The 22,094-nt window shown below is 40.9% G+C and overlaps 1 protein-coding gene across 1 annotated transcript in view; it reads left to right on the top strand.

Annotated features, from left to right (window-relative positions):
- The window catches only part of LOC149168698 (uncharacterized), a 140,096-nt gene that overhangs the window by 41,574 nt on the left and 76,428 nt on the right, over positions 1-22,094 (top strand). Inside the window, exon 6 of the mRNA XM_089428381.1 lies at positions 18,853-18,944. Coding sequence (XP_089284507.1) covers positions 18,853-18,944 — 92 coding nt within the window. The remainder of the gene's footprint in view (positions 1-18,852; positions 18,945-22,094) is intronic.

Raw genomic sequence — 22,094 nt, 5'->3', positions numbered from 1 at the left:
AACCGAAATAAGCAGAGAGAAAATAACAGTAAACTGCAAAAACACTGTATACCTCCCGATCTGAAAAATGACGCAGCTAGGGCTACCGGAAACCTTTTCGCATGAAACGAAAGGGGTTCCTCACTGGAACAGATGCTCCGAACGCAACAGAGCAGTCCTCTCGGCCCGAAAGCAGTCAGAAACAGCAGATCTAGGAAACGACAGCCGCATGCAGTTCTACCGGCTTCAGATTTGGATCACCAACGGACGCGGCCCTCAAATAGCTCTGATACCATGTAGGAATTTACAGGGTAAGTTCCTCAGAAAGAACACCAAAAGGACACCGCTCACAACCAGATCACAGATCAATACACCAGTATTTTTGACGTGGTTAAAACCCTCAAAGAGGGAAACAATCCACGGCCTGCGCCAACGTGGCTACTACAGGCAATTTATTAATCAAAGAATGAAAATTTACATAAGCTTCTCTCATGCACGGATTACCCGAACAATGACCCTCCATGCGCTTTAAATAGAACTCATGGACCAATCGGGTGTCAAGCCACGGATCAAGTGTCGGTAATACCGAGGAGAGAGTGAACCGTCGGATCACTACATATCGTGACCGTCGGATTGTAAGTTACAAAATGTACAACGGTAAAGAAACACACTTTACCTAACTCTACACTAGACCAAGTTGAACTTAACTATATCCTATGTGTCGGAATATCCTAACAGAGACATCTTCCATCCATGATAGTCAGACTTCTCACGGAGTTTGTCTTCAGCAGGGAAGTGTGTTGAGGACCCCATGATTTCTTTTTAAGATAGCCTTGCCAACCTTCTCTTCGGTGATTGCTCTTGCTCTTGCTCTTGCTTGGGCTTTGTCTTCACTTCAGCTTTGATACCATGTTAAATTATGGTATGTTCTATGCTTAGAGCAGTTTACTTATTTTTCTTCTTATTAGCCACAAATCACATATACATTAAGTGCAGATAGAACATTAAATGATCAACAAAAAACAAGCCAAGACAAGAGACACAAGATGTGGTAGCCAGGGACAAACCCCAATGCGGGGAAACCCTTTGATCAAATCTTCTTTTATCTTCAATAGTTCAGTAGAGAAATAGTAAAAATTCTAAATTCTGTAATTTTATATCAGCGGCAGCAAACCCTAGATCAGCAAAGTCAAACTTGGTCAAACTAGTTGAAATTGACCTCTAAAATACTTGGTCAATTTCTAGTCAACTTGTCCTCGAACAGCCTGAAGAAACAACCCTTGAACAGTCTCAAAAGTTCAGTCAATTTGCAGATTTTTGAAGTCAACTTGCAGCCCTAAACTAGGGCAGTCAACATCGGTCAAACCAAAGGTCAAATGACCTCGATTTTCATGCCAAAAATTGCGGCCTGCCTAGGAGAGGCAACCACACCCAATCCGCACTTATGGAAGGTCAACACTTGGTCAACGCAGGTCAAAGGGATGACCTGCTGCCCTAGCGTCCTCCTTTCTGTGTCTTCCTTGCCCTAGGACGTCTTCCTTTCAACCACACGTGTGAGAGAGAGAGGTTCCTTTTATGCGTAGGAGAGAGAGAGAGAGAAGATGAGTGAATTGAATTGTCCAAATGAGGAGAATGCTCCTTGTATTTATATGCAAACGTTGAGGTTGAATAGACATGACTGTTGGGCTTCTGAGCTTACGTAAGTTTGCTGGCCGACCTTGACAATTTGTCCATAATCAAAATAAATTCATATCTCCATAAATACTTATCGGAATCGGATGATCTTTGGATCAATCCTACACCTCTCGATGAGAGGAATCTAGGAAAAATATCAGAAGCCATAAATAAGGTGATCCACATGGAGTTTGGCCCTAGTTGCCAATTTTAACAGAGTTGTCTGGTTTATGAGGTCTGTTTTCCAAAGTTTCAGCAACAAAGCTTTGGCCTTGGCAGCCACTGTGTAGCCAACCAGATTTCCCAACATATATATTTTGGTATTGCATTCCAAATTTTAGTCCATGTTGAGTTGCTATTCAAAGAGTGAGGATAGCGATCTTTCCAGGTTGCGAAAAGACTAACAACTGAAGAATGCTGAGGGATTTGGGCGTTGAGCCCCATAATTTCTTGCAACCAGATCTCTTGAGAAAAGGGGCAATCTATGAATAGGTGATCGATAGTTTCCTGATCCTTGCAGCAGAGAGGGCATCTGTGTGGACCCATGATTCCTCTTTTCTCTAAGTTGTCCCTAATGAGGGTCCTTCTATGCATGAAAATCCAGTAGAAGTTGATTTTTGGGAGACCAAATGGGTCCCAAACATGCTGCCAAAGCTTTGTAGTATGGATCTGTTGTTGTTGTTCTTGTAGGGTTGTAAAACCCAGCTGAGCTGAGTAAGATCTGGATTTCCCCCAGCCTCACCTATCCCTCGAATGGAGATGCACAGGAGCCAGACCAGTGAGTTTAGCTAATAATTGATGGAGTTGAGGGAGCATCCAATCAGGGGGGCGATGGAGGGCCTAGTTACTCCAGTTCCCTGCTGAATCCCATGTGCATATGTCAACAAGTTTGTGGATACCTTTTTGGATGAGCCAGTTACGCAAATCTGCTATTTCCGGAGCAAGATTTAGGGGATGGAGTCCCATGATCTTGTCATCCCACAATCTAATTCTTTTCCCATTTCCTGGAATTCTGTAGAGCTGTTCTTTGAAGAATTTCCAACCTTGGCTGCACAACTTCCACAACGTGGTTCCTTTGTGGGAAGCTCCTTCTTCCATATTCTTTATTGAGAGTCTGTGCAGATATTTTTTAATTAGAACTTGACTTACAGGGTTTCTTTGGTTTGAGAAGATTTTCCAGAGGATCTTCCCTCCCATCGCCAGATTGGCCAACACAGGATCTTTTACCTGAAGTCCATGTAGAAATTTTGAATAATTTAACACATATTCAACAGAGATTATCCTGATCATGTACTATTGCGGAATACATACACAATACATAAGCTCCTCTACGTTGATCATCAATATAGCAGCATCAATAACAATAAAACATCAAGAGCATTCACACATTAACACAGTATGTATCCCGGGGAAAGCATCTCGTTAAAAACCCCAACTATTTGTATATTAATGATTGAGTCATGTAACATTACACAGCATAATACTTCTCACAAGTATCTCCACCTCTGTTACACACAATACAGCTCAGATCTGATCTCCAAATCTCTTCCACTGCTTGCTTGCCTCCACTGCTCAATACCTGCTCAAGAACTGATGAGAATGGCTCACCAAACTCGTTTTTCACCTGCAAAATAGTCACTCACTCTTTGTTGGACGTGAGCACAAGCTATAATGTGGGCAAATACGTGAGAAAACTCATTGGTATACTCAATCCCTTGATTGTGCAAGATCTGGTGCACAACTATAGTCACAACTGATAGCAATCTGATTCTCTACCACCTGTCCCTGTTGAATTGAACATGCAACTGAGTTAACTGATGTATTCATTAGTTGTATTATGAGTTAATAACTTGTGAATTAATTAATAACTAATTCACCCAACTCATCTCTAGTCTATTTGCCAGTTAGACTAAATACAACCAGTTTAACAAAGCTAAACTGAACACAACTCCATCAACTCCACAATCAACTCCACCAAACTCAACTGATTGAGTTCTAACTGAAGTCATGCATGCAACAACTCAACTGACTCATAAGAAAAGCGTATTTCCTTCTGACAGTTGCATGTGCCACCTCTGTAGCTCAAACTGAAGTGCTCCAAGAGAATAAGATTAAGTTTATAGTCCAAATATTATTTTGAGATAATAATATTTGACTTTTCTATTTTTGACAGCCAGTCTAAAAATAGACTTTGATCACTCACACTGTGATCACTCACACTTTCATCAAAAATAGAAGTCCATCTATTTTTTCCCAACTTGATCAATCATCCATAAACAACAACCTGCAATCCATAGACATGATCCATATGTCTAAAAATAGACATAGTCTAAAAATAGACTTGCGCCAAAAATAGCCTGCGGGCCCACTTAGTGAAGGCGACTCTTTTCACTAAGCTCCATCATCTTGTTGCAATCTCAACACTCCCTCTCGACAAGATATGGATTATCAGCAACCCCTATCCTGCCTCGGTGGTACTCGAATTTGCTCCTGGTGAGAGCCTTCGTCAGAATATCAGCATCCTGATCCTCCGTTGGAATGTACGAAAGTAACATGATCCTCCGCTGCACACAATCTCTGATATGATGGTACCTGATGTCAATATGTTTAGATCTATCATGAAATACAGGATTAGCCGAGAGTTTAATGCAACTCTGGTTATCACAGTAAATCACAGTAGGATCCAAATGAGAACCGAACAAACCAACTACGATCTTCCTCATCCATATAGCCTCGCATGCAGCCAAACTTGCTGCCATATACTCGGCCTCCGCTGAACTGAGTGCCACGGATCTCTGTTTCCTGCTGTACCAAGAAACTGCTGTCGATCCAATACTGAAGACCCCTCCTGATGTGCTCTTTCTGTCTGTTGGGCTCCCTGCCCAATCTGCATCCGTGAAGCCACATAGCTTCACCTCATCCTCCTGTCTATACCACAAACCATATCCCGATGTGCCTCTCAAGTAGCGCAATACATGCTTGCCCGCCTTCCAGAAGAGCTTGGTAGGCTTAACCATAGCTTGTGAAAGCTGGTTAACTGCATAGCATATATCAGGTCGTGTATTGACCAAATACATCAGCGACCCTACCAACTGTCGATAAACAGTGGCATCCACTTCTTCTCCCGAAGTGGCATCCTCCTTCCTCCAACCTCCAGGAAGAGGAGTATCAACAGGCTTGCAGCCATGCATGTTGAACTTCTCCAGTATCTCCCGAGCATACTTGCCCTGAGAAACAAACAGTCCACCACTGCGCTGCCATATTTCCAATCCCAGGAAATAGTGAAGGAGGCCCAAATCCTTCATCTCAAACTCTGTAGCAAGATCCTTCTTGCATGACAGTATCAACAGCTCATCACCCGTTAGAATCAAATCATCAACATACAGTACAATGATAAGCAACTTACCCTCCACCACAATCTGGTATAGGTTCGGATCCGCCTCGCTCTTGGAGAATCCAAGTCCTGTGAAATAGCTGTCTATCCGTGTGTACCAAGCACGTGGTGCTTGCTTCAACCCATACAACGCTCTCTTGAGCCTGCACACATGCGACTCGCTGCTGAAGACTTCAAAGCCTTCGGGTTGCTCAATGTACACCTCCTCCTCAATGACTTCGTTGAGGAACACAGTCTTCACATCCATCTGATGAATGTGCCATCCCATCTGCGCTGAGAGAGCAAGAATCGTCCGTATGGAAGAATACCTTGCGACAGGTGCAAAGGTCTCCTCATAATCGATCCCCTCAATCTGTGAAAAGCCTCGGGCAACGAATCTTGCCTTGTACTTCTCCACACTCCCGTCAGCTGCCTGCTTAACTTTGTAGATCCATCTCGAACCCACCACTGATTTCCCTTCCGGTCTAGGAACAATCTCCCATGCACTGTTTCTGACAATAGAATCATACTCTTCCACCATGGCGTCTACCCATGCGGGATCCTCCACAGCTTCCTCGAAAGAGGATGGCTCAGTCACAACACACTTGCTCATAAGAGCCATGTATCCAGTGTACCGATCAGGTGACTGTCTCTGCCTGCGTTGGGATGTAGGTGGTCCTACAACTTTCTCTGCATCTTGAGCCAGTCGCTCAGCTTTTGTCAAGCGCTTTCACCCTCTGATGGTTGGCGCTGCATGAGTGGTCTCTTGCACTCCATGAACCTCGTCCTGTGGCTGATCCACGTCCTGAAGCTCATCCTTAGGAACTAATAGCTCCTCATCTGCATGCAAGTGTAGCTCCCTCTCAAGCGAACACTTCATGGCTTTCTCCTCCTGAAATTTTATATCCTGTCGCACAACAGTTTTACCACTGTCTGGCAAATACACACGATAGTTGTGGGGCGTATCAGTGTACCCCACAAATATCCCAACCTCTGCGGTCGGCTCCAACTTCTTCCTGGCATCCTTCGTCACATGCATGTAAACATTAGCACCAAAAATCCTCAAATGAGAAAGATCAGGCTTCTTACCAGAATAAGTCTCCTCAGGTGTACTCATGCCAAGTATCCTATGAGGACAACGGTTCTGCACATAAACTGCTGTATTGCATGCTTCCGCCCACAAGTGAAGGGGTAGGCCCTGATCATGCAACATTGCCCGTGCAGCACCCACAATCGTTCTGTTCTTCCGCTCAGCTACCCCGTTCTGCTGTGGGTTATGGGGAGCTATGAGCTCTCTACGAATCCCTTCTGTCTTGCAGAAATCCTTGAACTCGTCCGAGATGTATTCACCACCATTATCGCTCCTAAGAGCCTTCACCTTCTTCCCCGACTCCTTCTCGACCAGTGCTTTGAATTCACAGAACTTTGAATATGTCTCACTTTTCTTCTGCATGAAGAAGATCCAGCACTTACGAGAGAAATCATCAACAAAAATCACATAATACCTGTGTTTTCCTGTCGAGGCAACTGAGAAAGGTCCACACACGTCTGTGTGAATTCTCTCAAGGATCGTCGTGGCGCGACTATCCTTCTCGTGAAAGGTGGCTTTCACAAACTTCCCCAAAGTACACCCCTTGCACTGATCTGACTGTGCAAGTGTGCCTTTAGGAAGCCCTGTAGTGATCTGCTGTAGTATCTTCAAGGCTCCATGGTGAAGGTGACCCAATCTCCTGTGCCACAACTCGCCATCATCCCGGCTCACCAATCCTTCTGCCTTGCCTGCCATTGCTGCGCATCCATCTACATGCAACTGATAAAGGTTCCTCACTCGAACCCCCATCTTCCGGGTCTCACCAGCTGTCTTGCTGCGCAGGAAGGCCTTTCCCTCGCTGAAAACAACATCATACCCCTTGTCTTCTAACATCGCCACTGAGATGAGATTCTTCTTCAATCCTGGAACATGCATGACTTCCTTCAATAAAAAGGGTTTACCAGACTCCCTCTCAAAGGAAATGGTACCGATACCGGTCGCACTGTATCTACCATCATTGCCCATCTCGATGTGCACTCCAAGATCTTTGTCCTCCAGATCAGAGAACAAATTTCTATCTCCTGTCATGTGAAAAGACGCACCACTGTCCAAGAACCACACTGATCCCATCACACTTGAAACCAAGCATGCGATCAATGAAAAATCAAGCTCAAACTGAGAAGCTAAGGCCTCTCCCCCTACAGATCCAACAACTTGCTTGTTCTTCTTCTTCTGCGGACAATTTGTGGCATAGTGTCCGCGTTGGTGACAGTGAAAACACTTCACCTTAGACATATCCTGCTTCTTGCCTTTCGCACCAGACTGAGAAGCTTTCTTGCTCTTCCCTTTCTTTGCTTTGGCAGCCAAAGCACAAGTCTCTTCATCAGCTCCCTTTGACGAAGATCCGTCCCTGGTACTCCGCCTGATCTCCTCCTGCACAAGATCTGACCATAGTCTTTCCCATCCTGGCAACTTCTCCCGACCATTGACAGAGTCCTGATAGGAATGCCAACTCTTCGGAAGACCAAGGAGAGCCAAGCTCACCAAGTCCTCATCATCGACAGTAACCCCCACACTTCCCAGCTCATCTCGACACTGAGTGAACTTCGTGAGATACTTGGGAATACTGTCACCCTTCTCGCATTTGATGTTTCTGAGTTTATCTTTGAGCGCCAGCTTCCTCTGATCGCTCTTGCTTTGGAATAATTCTGTTAATGATTTCCACATCAAATATGGAGTAGCCTTTCCATGGAGGCTGGACACAATGTGATCCTTCACGCCCTCCAACAGAATCCTTCGACATTTTGCGGTCTTCTTTTGCCAAACTTCCGCCTCAACAGCATCAGTAGGCTTTGGGATATCCGTATCTATGAACTCCTTCAGCCCGTTATCATCTCTAATACTGCCTCCATCCTGTCTTTCCATGCAATATAGTTTGAGCTGCCCTCAAGAGCATACTCCAATCGCAATCCGTTGAAAGACATTGCTGCGTTGTCACCAAGAAAACACTGCTGCAAATTCGAATTCCACTAGCAACCAACTCAACTGCTTCCGATCTAGAATTCGTGAGAACAAAATATTTCTCGTACAGAGATTGACTGTATGGGCTTTTACCGGATATTTCACCTTCCAAAGGAAGGATGAATCCGGAGGCTACCTGGCCCGATTACAGACTCTGCCTAGAGAAATAGAATGTAAACACTTCCTGAATAGTAGATCTGATGATCAACAGCTCTGATACCATGTAGAAATTTTGAATAATTTAACACATATTCAACAGAGATTATCCTGATCATGTACTATTGCGGAATACATACACAATACATAAGCTCCTCTACGTTGATCATCAATATAGCAGCATCAATAACAATAAAACATCAAGAGCATTCACACATTAACACAGTATGTATCCCGGGGAAAGCATCTCGCTAAAAACCCCAACTATCTGTATATTAATGATTGAGTCATGTAACATTACACAACATAATACTTCTCACAAGTATCTCCACCTCTATTACACACAATACAGCTCAGATCTGATCTCCAAATCTCTTCCACTGCTTGCCTGCCTCCACTGCTCAATACCTGCTCAAGAACTGATGAGAATGGCTCACCAAACTCGTTTTTCACCTGCAAAATAGTCACTCACTCTTTGTTGGACGTGAGCACAAGCTATAATGTGGGCAAATACGTGAGAAAACTCATTGGCATACTCAATCCCTTGATTGTGCAAGATCTGGTGCACAACTATAGTCACAACTGATAGCAATCTGATTCTCTACCACCTGTCTCTGTTGAACTGAACATGCACTGACATGCAACTGAGTTAACTGATGTATTCATTAGTTGTATTATGAGTTAATAACTTGTGAATTAATTAATAACTAATTCACCCAACTCATCTCTAGTCTATTTCCAGTTAGACTAAATACAACCAGTTTAACAAAGCTAAACTGAACACAACTCCATCAACTCCACCAAACTCAACTGATTGAGTTCTAACTGAAGTCATGCATGCAACAACTCAACTGACTCATAAGAAAAGCGTATTTCCTTCTGACAGCTGCATGTGCCACCTCTGTAGCTCAAACTGAAGTGTTCCAAGAGAATAAGATTAAGTTTATAGTCCAAATATTATTGTGAGATAATAATATTTGACTTTTCTATTTTTGACAGCCAGTCTAAAAATAGACTTTGATCACTCACACTGTGATCACTCACACTTTCATCAAAAATAGAAGTCCATCTATTTTTTCCCAACTTGATCAATCATCCATAAACAGCAACCTGCAATCCATAGACATGATCCATATGTCTAAAAATAGACATAGTCTAAAAATAGACTTGCGCCAAAAATAGCCTGCGGGCCCACTTAGTGAAGGCGACTCTTTTCACTAAGCTCCATCATCTTGTTGCAATCTCAACAGTCCACCTTCAGATATTGGCCTTTTCACTATGCCCCAGCTTACTATATGGAATTTTTTTTGGTTCCCCTTTCCTCCTTGCCATAGAAAATTTCGAATCAACTTTGCTAACTGTTTGGTGATCATTTTTGGAGCCAAAAGGAAAGAATCTTGGTAGATAGGAAGGGATGAGAGAACTGACTTGATCAAAGTGAGCTTCCCGACTGAGGTAAGCCACTGGCCACCCCAAGCAGTCATTTTAGCCTTAATTTTGCTGATAATTTCCATCCAATGAGGGGCCTTAGTGGAAACCAAGGTTAAAGGCAGGCCAAGATACTTGAATTTTTCCTAAGAGGCATATCCGATGAAGCCCAGGGCTTGGGCAATCCTGAGTATGGATACCGCCCAGCCGTACACTGCACTTTTTCTCTTGTTGACCATAGCTCTGGAGACTCTGCAGAAGCTTTGGATTACTCCACTGAAGGCTCTTGCTATTTTAATGGAGGCTCCTCCCATAAGGATAGAGTCATCGGCGAACAAGGCATGATTGATTGGGTTTGTTCCAGGTATCACCCTAATGCCAGGAAGAGTCCCGTTGAGCTTCTCATCTGTGAGCTTTCGGCTTAGAGAGTCTGCCATCAAAATATACAGGAAGGGGGACAGAGGGCAGCCTTGCCTGATTCCCCTTGAAGCTTTGAAGTAGTTTGCCGGCCTACCATTTACTAGAGGGGCTATCCAAGGTTCTCCAATGCATGCTTTAATCATTTTTACAAATTCAGAGCTGAAACCAAATGCAGAAAGAACTTGGAGGAGGAATGAGTGTCTTACTCTATCGAAGGCGTTCGCCATGTCCAGTTTGATGAGCATACCTTGCTCTTTGCGTTGATGGCTAGAATGGATGATTTCCTGCACTAGTATCACATTGTCTAGGATATGCCTACCTTTGACAAACCCTCCTTGATTGGGAGAGATGAGTTTGTCCAGCAGAGGCTTTATTCTATTAGCAAGTAACTTGGTGAGTATTTTGTAGGACGCATTGCAAAGCGAGATTGGTCTGAATCTGTCGAATGTCTTCGGGTTGGCTTCTTTGGGAATTAGGGCTAGGAAGGTGGAGTTTGTGCTTCCTCCCACTTTGGCTTTTCGTAGGAATCCTTTGATCATTCGGTACAAATCAGCCTTGATGATGTCCCAGCAGAGTCTATAGAAGTGTATTGAGAATCCATCAAGTCCTAGGGCTTTGTCTAGTTCCATCTTCCATATGACATTGCTAATTTCTTCTTCAGTGAATGGCTTTAGGAGAGTTGCATTGTCCTCCTCGTTAACCATCCTTGGAACATGCTTGAGGAAGTCGTGAGCTTCCTCATCATCCTCCGTGCCTTCTTCTTTGAACAACTGCTTAAAATGAGAGGTTGCCGCCTCTTTTATCAGAGTTGTGCCTTTAAGAATAGTCCCTTTTGGCGAGGTGATCTCGGCAATGTGGTTTCTGGAGAGGCAGGTTCGAATTTGCTTGTGGAAGAAGGCTGTATTTTTGTCTCCAGATGCAAGCCAGAGATTGCGTGACTTGAGCCTCAAATATTCTTCCTCTTCTCTAAATGTTCGGAGGGTGCTGATTTGGTGTTCTTGCTCACTATGAATTTCTGCTCTGGTTATGTCTTGAGTCTCCAAGCCCATTTGGAGATCCAGCAGCTGCTTTGTGCTCTGTTTTCGTTGGGTAGTGGGAGAGACTGTGGGCTTTTTTATCCATTGCTTCAGGGCTGTTTTGGTGGCTTTTATCTTTTGCTCCCAAACATAGCTAGGTGATCCAAGAACATGGATGGACCATGCCTTATTCACTGTATCCAAAAACCCTTCCCTGTTTGCCCATAGAGGGCAGAACCGAAAGGGGATTGGTCCTAGGTTTTCTTCTTCTTCCAGCAGAAGGAGGATGGGTTTATCAGTGTTGCACGAAGCGCCCCCCTGGTTCCAAGCTCCGAAGCGTGTCTCGTACGGAAGCGCCTAGGAAGCTTGGCCAGAAGCGGCGCTTCGGCTTTTTTAGCCGCTTACTGGAAATTTGGAAGCGCTGTATGGAAGCACCGCTTCCGAAGCGCCGAAGCGCGCTTCGTACTGCGCTTCGGGCGTCGGAAGCATGGCGCTTCGGAGGAGGAAGTGTACGCTTCCGTACGCTTCCAGAAAAGCTTCCGGAAAAGTGTTTAGAAAATCGTTTTTTTTATCAATTTTTTTTTTTTTTTTTTTAATTTTAGGTGAGTTTGCTTGTTGGGGGTGGGTCCACCTTGGGTTAGGGTGATGAATGAAGGCAAAAAAAATATAAATATAGCAGATGCTCCCTCATGGTAATGTTAAATTCTTAAAGTAAAAGTGACATTCTCCTTTATTTTTCTTTTTCATCATTTTACTTAAATTTTTAACATTACCATGAAATGACTCAGGATGTTTGAGAGTGGTTCTAGCCTCATTGGACTTCATATGGAGAAAATAGAATTTCATATCCTATTCAAAATTCAGCAGACTTAACGGTTTTCAGGAATTCAGGATCAATGGGATTGTGGCATTTCATTAGATTATATCAAGTATGAAGGTATGCGATTAGCATTTAATCAAGAGCACCAAGCCCTATAGGTACCCTAGTGTTGGTGGTGTTAATTGTTGAACTCCTTTGTCACGCGGCACGCCCTTAGCAAAAAATTACCTTTCAATCAAGTCAAAATCATCGATCAAACATGTTAAGCTTTTTCTACCATATTTTAAGTCTTGAATTAGGTAGTTTGATCAAAATTGGGCAATGTTGACTAATATCCCTAGACAATCGAGGTAGAGGCAAAGGCTAGACAAGAGGAGAAGAATCTAGATTCTAGATCATTAATGTACAATGGATGTTATATCTATCTTGATTTATGCAAAAATATGCATGTTTTCATGTCTTCTACAATTAATTTGGTATTTGGGATGTTTGTTTTGAGTATAAATGCAAAAAAATATAAATATAAATATATATATATATATATATATATATATATATATATATATATATATAGCAGACGCTTCCGCGGACGCTTTGCTTCCTAGATTTTTGGAAAATGATGCTTCGGCGTCCCTGCTTCCAAAAAACGCTTCCACTTCGTGCAACATTGGGGTTTATGGTTTGAGTTCTACTTTGGCTGAATTTTTGTGGAGATGATCATCTTCTCGGAGAGGAAGGAACTCTGTAGAAGGAATCTATCCAGCTTGGCTGAGATATGCTCCTCCCCTATTCTATTATTAGTCCATGTGTATAGTCCTTTTTTTGTCTTGAAATCCATTAAATCTCATTGTTGAATCAGGTTTTCCACTAAGGGAAGGAAGCGATCCCTGTTGTTGGTTCCTCCTCTTTTTTCCTTTGGGTCTAGGATTAGATTGAAGTCTCCGGCAATAATTATATTATTGAGGGAGTATGCTTCCAAAAAATCAGTCAGAGTTTGCCAACATTGTTCCTTTTCTGCATAGAGGATAGGTACATAGAGATTAAAGAGTGCAATGTTTATCTTACTTGATAGGTGTCGAAGTTTGGTGTAAATCCAGTGCTGCGTCTGAAAGGAGCTCTCAAGTAGGAATTTGTCAGACTCCTAGAGAGTGGCTAACTTGCCGCATGTACCTCTAGCACTTACCGCTTTTCCAGCTTTTGTTTTCCATTTTGCTTTGTTGAGTTCCAGAAGGGCTTCGCCTTCTATTTTAGTCTCTTGGAGCATGAGGATCTCGAGAAGTTTTGATTTTAATAGGCTCTTGATTGCTTCAGCTTTTGATGGGTTCCCCAGTCCTCTGCAATTCCAAGAGACTAATCGCATTATTTACTGGTAGGGGTTGGGGCAGCACCTCCCTTGGGAGGCCTGGTTCTAGTATTTCTCTGTAGTGGCTTGGCTGCCTTGCATTTTTTGTCTCTTTACTTCTTCTTCTCTAGCCTCTCTGTGAGATTTCCTCCCCACTCTTTTCATGGGCCTCTCAGATGTTTCATCTTCCAAGGATCCCGATATCTCAGGGGTCTTCTTTCTTGTCATATTTGCATAGGTTGGGGAGTTAGAGGCACCTTTTAGGGATGCGATTTGGACTGATTCCTCTTGCCTTTTGTTTTCTTTCATGTTATTTGCCTACTGTTCATCCTCTTAATCTGCTGGGTCTTGGAGTTCTTCTAGTGTGCTGAGTATATCAAAGGGGTTTGTTGATATGTTTGCTATTGGAGGGACTGAGCTTCCTTCTACTTGGGTTTCGGGAGGAGCAACCCTCCCAGTGGATATGACTTTCCCTTTATTCCTGTTGCTCTGCTTAGTTGGCCCTGATTTCTGAACCTGAGTCCATTGATCTCCTTTCTCCTTCTCAACTCCATCCTCTGATTTCTTTTTGCAATGCTTGGCAAAATGCCCATAGCCATGGCAGTGCCGGCATTTAAATGGGAGTTGCTCGTAGTCTAGGACTTGTATGTGTGTCCAGTCAACCACCGTGAGTTTAATGGCTTCAGGGAGACCTTCCTCCAGGTCTACTTCTACACAAATTCTCGCACAGGAGTACTGGTCTCTTCTTTCTACTCGGTCGATGTATTTGCCTAGCTTGTTGCCTATGGTTTCTAAGGATTTAGGGTTCCAACAGTGTAGAGGTAGGTGGGGCAATCGCACCCAGACCGGAACGGCCGAGGGCACATCCTGAGTCGGGTCGAAGTCTGGAGTCCATTGATTCAGATAGAGACCCTGAGGCCCCATGAAATATGGGCCATTTCTGAATATGAGGTTCCTATCTTCTACTGCTTCAAATATGAATACAAAGAAGCCTTTGCTGATGAAATGGCTTTTTATTCCTTCTTTGACCAGTGAATGCAATTCCTTTGCACCTAGGCTTCTACCGCTTTAGGTGAGGGCCATAAGCTTATGAACTGGCCAATAAGCCCTTGTTCTACTAGGTTTAATGCCGCTTTGCAGGGTTCTTCAGTCGGTAGAGCAACTGTGGGGATGGATTCCATTTTTTTACAAACTTTTGCTGGTTTTCGGTTGCTGGCTGTTTATTGCATGCTGCAACCAGATTCTGGAATGCAGCTAGCTCAGGTGGCAAGGGAGTTTCCTTTTCGCGGCCCCCTCCTGGGGCCATGACTCTAGAGCTTCGCGCAGACTCGTGGATGGCTGTGTCTCTTTACGCGCTCCCCGAGCTTCCTCCTACCGGCCTCGGAGGCTGCACCAGGCTCCCGCTATTTGGTTCCTCTCGCACAGGCTGCTCCAGGCTCTCGCTCCAGGCTCCCCAAGGATTTTGCAGTTTTGATCCTCTTATCGGGATCAAACTTTTGAAACGCATTCCAATTATTAATTGAACTTGATGGTAAGGAAAAATAAGGGGATCCTGCTGATCCTACAAATGTATATGGAAAAAGTCTACATACACAATCTTCTTTTGAAACCTCTTTGAGATTAATGGCCAGCATATAATTATGCAAATTTTCTTCAGCTTGAATCCCTTCATCAGGATTGAACTTAGGTAACCATCTTTCTGGATATTTAGGCAAAGGATGAAGGGGTGTTGGCATGTTAACAACACCTGGATTTGTCCAAGGTCTATTAGCCATTGTGGGAATTTGAATAGAAGAAGTTGTAGTAGTAGAAGAGGCTAACTGTGTGGAAGAAGTAGCCCCTGCGCTAGTACTACCTAAACTAGCACTTGTTGATTGGGAATGGGCAATAGGGATGAATGGATTGGTCAGATGAGAAGAAGTTAATGAGGCAGAATGAAATAAAGGTGTTTTTGGTGGAGATGAAGACAAAATATCACTAGTTGATGATTGAGCTTCAGACTTTTGGGTCTTTCTTCAGTGGGAAGGTAAGGGAAACTCAAATGGAGTAACCCTGAGTTTCTCACTTTGAGAATGAGTCAAAATACGAGAAGTGGGAAAAGATGATGATACGCTACCTTTAGATAACTCATAATGTTGAGGCTTTTCTTGGGAAATAGAGATTCCTTCTAATTTCTCAATTAAAGTCTGAACTTCAGGTAACTCCTGTAAAGGAGGTTGATCGGTTGTCTTAGGGCGTGTACTAGGAGATTTTGTTACAACTTCCGGTCTAGGGGTAGGAGATTTCGAGTGAGATCTGGAAGTTGGGGGAGATTTTGAGGGCGAATGACTCTTCAGATGACCTTTTGATTTGGGATTAGACCTTATTTCCATTCATAGTCGGGGGCCCTCCTTCTAGTGCCAAAAATGTTGAAGGCTGGAACTTGACTGCCTCAACATTGGGGAATACCACCTAGTTAGGAGCTTAAAGCAACTCCGTTTCCGTTGAAATTGGTGGGTTCGACTAGGTATAAAGGGACCAGTTTCCCGTTTTAAAGAGATTTATTATAATAACAGAATGAAACTAATGAAATGATTTTATAGCTAATGATAAAATTACTAAATAAACTTATTCTACCTATTTCCTGGGATAGCACATCTTTATATGTGACTCAAAGAAAGATTTCACAAAGTATATAACAATATAGATCATTCAATACTTTTATGAAAAGAAAGCATATATGATAAACTAAATTAATTAAATAGTTAATTAATTTAGTTGGTTAAAACTCAATCACATAAAAGATCTCGTTATCTCATACATAATCACAAATCATTCAATTCTGCACATCAATAGTGATAATGACTGATTGTTTTCAAAGCATTTATATAACAAAATAACGTATAAGAAATTCACTATCTAATTCAATAACACATAGTGATAACATAAAGATAATAGTACCCGATGCATTAGCGCTCTGCTTATGAAAATATAGCTTTTAGGCTTAGCTTCTCAATTAGATAACTTTGGATCAAACAATAGTGCAAGTTCAAAGTTGTCTTCTCAAAATTCTGGACCCCTTTCTAAATGCATGAAAGGGGTTTAAATAACCTATTAATATTAAAAAAATAGTAAACTTAAAATAAAAGTCTTCAGAAAAGCTTCAACAAACTAAGCTAAGATAAAGGACAACTAAATCAGTGATCTGTTGTAACAAGAACTCATGACTGTGCTCTAGATTGATTCTTCATCTGCTCTCTGAGATCATATATGTCCGTGAGCGGCTTCAGCTGGGGGGGATGTACTGGTTGCATGCGCATTTGTCCCGTAAACACTGCATCACTAAGCGCTGGAAGAAGTTGCACTGTTGCATTCGAGAGACACCTCAGCACGAGCCACTGACTATGTGGTTTCACTAGGAAATGCCAATAACTTTCAAGGTTTGCTTGTGATAAACTCTGAATATCTTCAACCTTCTTCTTAGATGTTTCCTGCCAAGATTGTTTTAAAGTTTTGACATCTGGCAAGGTGTCCTTCGGGCATTCCTGTATTAGATTGGCCTGCAATAAGGTATTTGTAATGTATTCGGTGAAATTTGAGGCAAGATTTCTAGCTCTGATAATAGCCATTTCTGCTCGTTTCATTTTGATATCCCAGTCACCAAAAATGATATCCTTTTGTGATTCTTCAATTCGAGGAAGATCAGTTGATCTTCCTTGAGCACTGTCTTGCCAATCTATGTACTCGGAGTGTTTTTAGAAGTCAAAGTGCAAACTAATGATAACGGGACTTTTAGAGACTCAATTGAAGCAAAATCCGAGCTGTTGCTACTGATGAAATATTATCATCCTACAAAACAACACAAGTATCTGGCAAAGAGTTAATACTCAATTTAAATTGAATCAAGAGTCTCATAAAATTGACATCATGAAGAAGAAATTTACAAAAGGGACGTTATCGTTGTCTTAATCACAAAATCTGTTGCATTGCATCAAATCTCCAATACAACTTTTTCCCAAAGAAACTGAAATATTTATAGTCGGAATCAAATGTCTTGTCAAGAAACATTTCCAAAAAAAATCAATCTAGGATGTATTGATCCCTTTACAATGCGACAATACTGTTTGAAGCTTCGAAGATATTTTGTCCTGTTTCCTTAGTCCAGAGAAAGTTACTCGTTGAAGACACTTTGAAGAAAAGCAAGCCATTTTGATGGCAGCACCCCTCTATATGGATGCTTAGTGAATGGTATAAGTTGGCTAACTTATATGTTAATAATAAATATAATTAGTCATATTATCAACAAAGGAAATGACTATTTGTGTGACCTTTCAAATTGCATATATATGGCCATGCATCCTTCGTAATCATATCATATCATTCATACATCAATAAATAAATTTTATCTATTTAGATTCCATGGTGTCGTGACCCTCTTTATGGATGCTCCCACAATGAACAATTATGTTCATTACGGTAAGGATCACCTCCACGACTCGGAGGACGTTCCCCATGTCCTTTGGACATTTCTTCTAAAAAATAGTGCTGTACAGGAAATGTTCCTTGGATAGCAAGGATTTTGGTGTCCCTAGATTGTTTTGGGATGTCTAGGCACCTCTTGTCCAAGCTGGTGCCCATTTAGCTCCAGTGCTGCAAAAAAATATTCATTCACACGTTTGACATCCAGATCATGACAAATTTTATTCATGCATTTCATGCTAGATGATTATGTATTATGTTTTTATAATGAGGGATAATCACAACAATAGTTTTCACGTTGATGTTTAGGAGGTCTTTGTACCGTATATCTATTTTTTTTCAAGGCTTTGAATCTTGATATCCTCTCAGACAAGGTCTATTGAATGTATTATTTAAGAATTGATACCATTATTGAGTTGTATTATAGTCCTGTACTCTAGGGTCTCTGTGTCTTAGTTATTATTCTTTCTGAATATTTTGAAAAAAAATCAATTTTTTTTTTCTGCCCGTCTCGCCCTCTCCCGGAAATTTAGGGGTATCTTCCAACCATCTTTAAAACTTTCCCTATTTAACCTCATTCCCAAAACTCGGTGCAACCTAGATTCTTTATAAGTTGAAAGCAACATAAAATAGACCTCATTCAGCATCCAAATGTTGAAAATAGACCTCATCTACCAACTCAAGAACATTCGGAATGCTGGTAAAAACTTTGCAACAGATGAGGTAGCTCTGCAGCAAAAAATGATAGCAACAAACTATTATATTATATTTCTTATAGGGGACGTGTTTAAAATATGACATTTGCCTTCATTGTATATGATTATTATCCAATATGAAGTTACCTATTTGAAGCCATGTTTTGATTTGTGTGACATTGAAATTTGCTGCTTATTGATTGCTCTGTATGATTTGAGAACCTGTTTTTTCTTTGATAAGTTCTGCTCTCTATTGAATGTTTAAGAGAATAACTCTTTCTTTGTAATGTCCTGGAGTGTTTTTTCTAAATGGGTCTTACCTTACGAGTTATTGTTAATAATGTCGTCAAGCACTGGAAACTTCTTGATAATGAAATCACAACTATTCAATATGTCAGCTTCATGCTGTTTAATTTATATCAATGCTTCACCCTTTTAGGAGTGGGCCCATGCATATTATACTGCAAAGCACCAACAAGGGGCATCACAACAATGGGGAAACTTTTATTACTATAGAATGGAGCTGATCAGGTGTGTGCCTGTGCTGCATTTATTGTACTTAGTTTAACTTTTCTTCATAGAACAAGTCGTTTGATGATCACTTGAAAGCTGCTCTGTTTATTTTGATTATTGCTTTACTTCTTGGATATGATCTGATATTAAGAGAAATCTTGATTGAGTCAAATTGAAATATTTTGTTTTTACACCTTGCACTCTTACTTATTTCTTTTTATTGTGGAAGGATAAAATAGCAACTTGACTACTAAGAGAACAGTTATTGAGAAATATTGATTGAGTGAAATCAAAATGTTTTATTTTTAGCACTTGTACTCATATTCTTTTTCTTTATTGTGGTGGTATAAGAAAGCAAGTTATACTAAGAGAACAACAGTAACCATATAAACTATCATGAGATCACTTAAAGTACTGAATTAAAGAAGAACAGCCATAGAAACTTGAACTAAAATATAAAATACAAGAACCAATCCCAACTTGGTACATAGTTTGGGCAAAGATCGATAATCTACTATCACGTGGAAATGGTTTTGGACTTTCCCTCTAAGAATCGCTTTTGCTATCTGGGTAAGATTCTTTACTAGTGTGGATGTCAATTTTGTAAACTAGCGTTCTTATTTGTTCTACTTCACCTGCTGCAATTCACATTCAGTCCTGTGTGTGCTATACTCTTATCTTTTCTACAAGACACTCTTCATGTTTGTACAATGCCTATCCTGGCCCAACGTTGGAGCTGCCTCTCTCCCTTGACAACTCTACCTAGCGATCTCTTTAGCTGGGGCTTCTTTTGGAATTATGGTTGTGATTGTTGACATTTTATATGGATAAGCACATAAGCACTTCTTAACTTAGTTGATGAACCCATTCAATGAAAACAACAAGAGAAATGGAGAGAAGCACCATATTGTATTACTAATTCTAAGCTTAACACTTTATATTGGAGCAAAATAGCTCTTAAGATGTTAAGAAAACAATACTTGTGTACTTATAGTCTTATAGTCTTAAGAGAAATCTTGATTGAGTCAAATTGAAATATTTTGTTTTTACACCTTGCACTCTTACTTATTTCTTTTTATTGTGGAAGGATAAAATAGCAACTTGACTACTAAGAGAACAGTTATTGAGAAATATTGATTGAGTGAAATCAAAATGTTTTATTTTTAGCACTTGTACTCGTATTCTTTTTCTTTATTGTGGTGGTATAAGAAAGCAAGTTATACTAAGAGAACAACAGTAACCATATAAACTATCATGAGATCACTTAAAGTACTGAATTAAAGAAGAACAGCCATAGAAACTTGAACTAAAATATAAAATACAAGAACCAATCCCAACTTGGTACATAGTTTGGGCAAAGATCGATAATCTACTATCACGTGGAAATGGTTTTGGACTTTCCCTCTAAGAATCGCTTTTGCTATCTGGGTAAGATTCTTTACTAGTGTGGATGTCAATTTTGTAAACTAGCGTTCTTATTTGTTCTACTTCACCTGCTGCAATTCACATTCAGTCCTGTGTGTGCTATACTCTTATCTTTTCTACAAGACACTCTTCATGTTTGTACAACGCCTATCCTGGCCCAACGTTGGAGCTGCCTCTCTCCCTTGACAACTCTACCTAGCGATCTCTTTAGCTGGGGCTTCTTTTGGAATTATGGTTGTGATTGTTGACATTTTATATGGATAAGCACATAAGCACTTCTTAACTTAGTTGATGAACCCATTCAATGAAAACAACAAGAGAAATAGAGAGAAGCACCATATTGTATTACTAATTCTAAGCTTAACACTTTATATTGGAGCAAAATAGCTCTTAAGATGTTAAGAAAACAATACTTGTGTACTTATAGTCTTATACACACTCGAGAAGTAGGGTGCCCTCCCCAATAGTGGTTATAGGCCAACATAAGGCTTTCTATGTCGGCCTTATTAGCCATAGCATAGAATTACAATACACACATCAATTAATGTTGTTCGTGACTAAATGTGAAGATTACACCATTCCCAACATCCCTCTTAATCTGAATAGGAGGTCATGAAGAAGTGATGGATACAAATATGAGCAAGTTTAGAGATACCCTAAATACAAGGTTAGTGATTGCCAATATAAGAGTGGGTTCATGAGTACACAACTTGAATACAACAAAGAGTTGGTTTGTAGATACCCAACTCTATATGAGATTGGTTGTAGCCAAAATATGAAGAAGTGTAGGTTTATAGATAGCCAATTGTAATATAGGTTGGCCTTAACGAAAATACATAAATAAGTGGGTTTAGGGTTTCCCAACTCAATTAACAGTTGATCATAGCTGACAGTCAACCATATATTGAGAAGTCAACGATACACTTATATCCATCCTTAATTTGAACAATTTCTTTGTAGAGAAGGCATACATCACAAGATACAACCCACTTGAAAGTTGAATAGGAGCCAAACATTGTTATTATGATCGATTAATCAATGCGTGTGATGAGGAATGTCTGATTGCACAATCAACGAACTACATTGATATGAAGTCCTCAAGCCACTGCTCAATGTTGCCATGGGCAATCTTCAATTCAGCTATAAGAAATCCTAGTAGTTGGAAATGCTCCAAGAATTTTCCTTCTACACTTCTTTTCTAATGATCAGAGCATTTCCACTATGCTAAGAGGAATTTCAATACACAAATGAATCCCTATAATTAGGATAGTTAGGGAGCTGACACAGTGGACATGTTGATGTCAAAGAATTTTGTTCTTGCTTAACAGAGGTTGCAGGGTACAATTCTTGCTCGTTAAGAGTGTAGGATGTGATTCATTCTCAATAATAGTAGAATCATTAGAAATGATAGTTTCAAGCTTTGGCATATCATTAATGGATGGTGCAAGATCCTGGTTCACGTGCAAATTAAGGGTTGAAGCTTCATAATGCATTGCATCTAGCAATAAAGTGTTGTATCCAATGTTTTAAAACTCTGACTTGGGTTCGGGACCAACCGAGGGTCAACTCCAACTCTGACTCCGACTCAGTATCTGTGAAAAATCGATTACCCAATCCCTACTGCAACAACTGATTAGATTTATCCTACTTGTTAATTTCTGAATTAAGTTATTTATAGTGTTACACAATAAACATCGAAATAAATTGCAACCTTCATAACATAAAATACTGTGGAAAGAAGTA

Source organism: Pinus tabuliformis, chromosome 4_2 (assembly GCF_031772625.1).
Source record: "Pinus tabuliformis cultivar Carrire ecotype Pingquan chromosome 4_2, CPIR1, whole genome shotgun sequence".
In the NCBI taxonomy this organism is placed as follows: domain Eukaryota; kingdom Viridiplantae; phylum Streptophyta; class Pinopsida; order Pinales; family Pinaceae; genus Pinus; species Pinus tabuliformis.
Note: the sequence above shows the minus strand (reverse complement) of the source record. Positions and strands in the feature narration are given on the sequence as shown.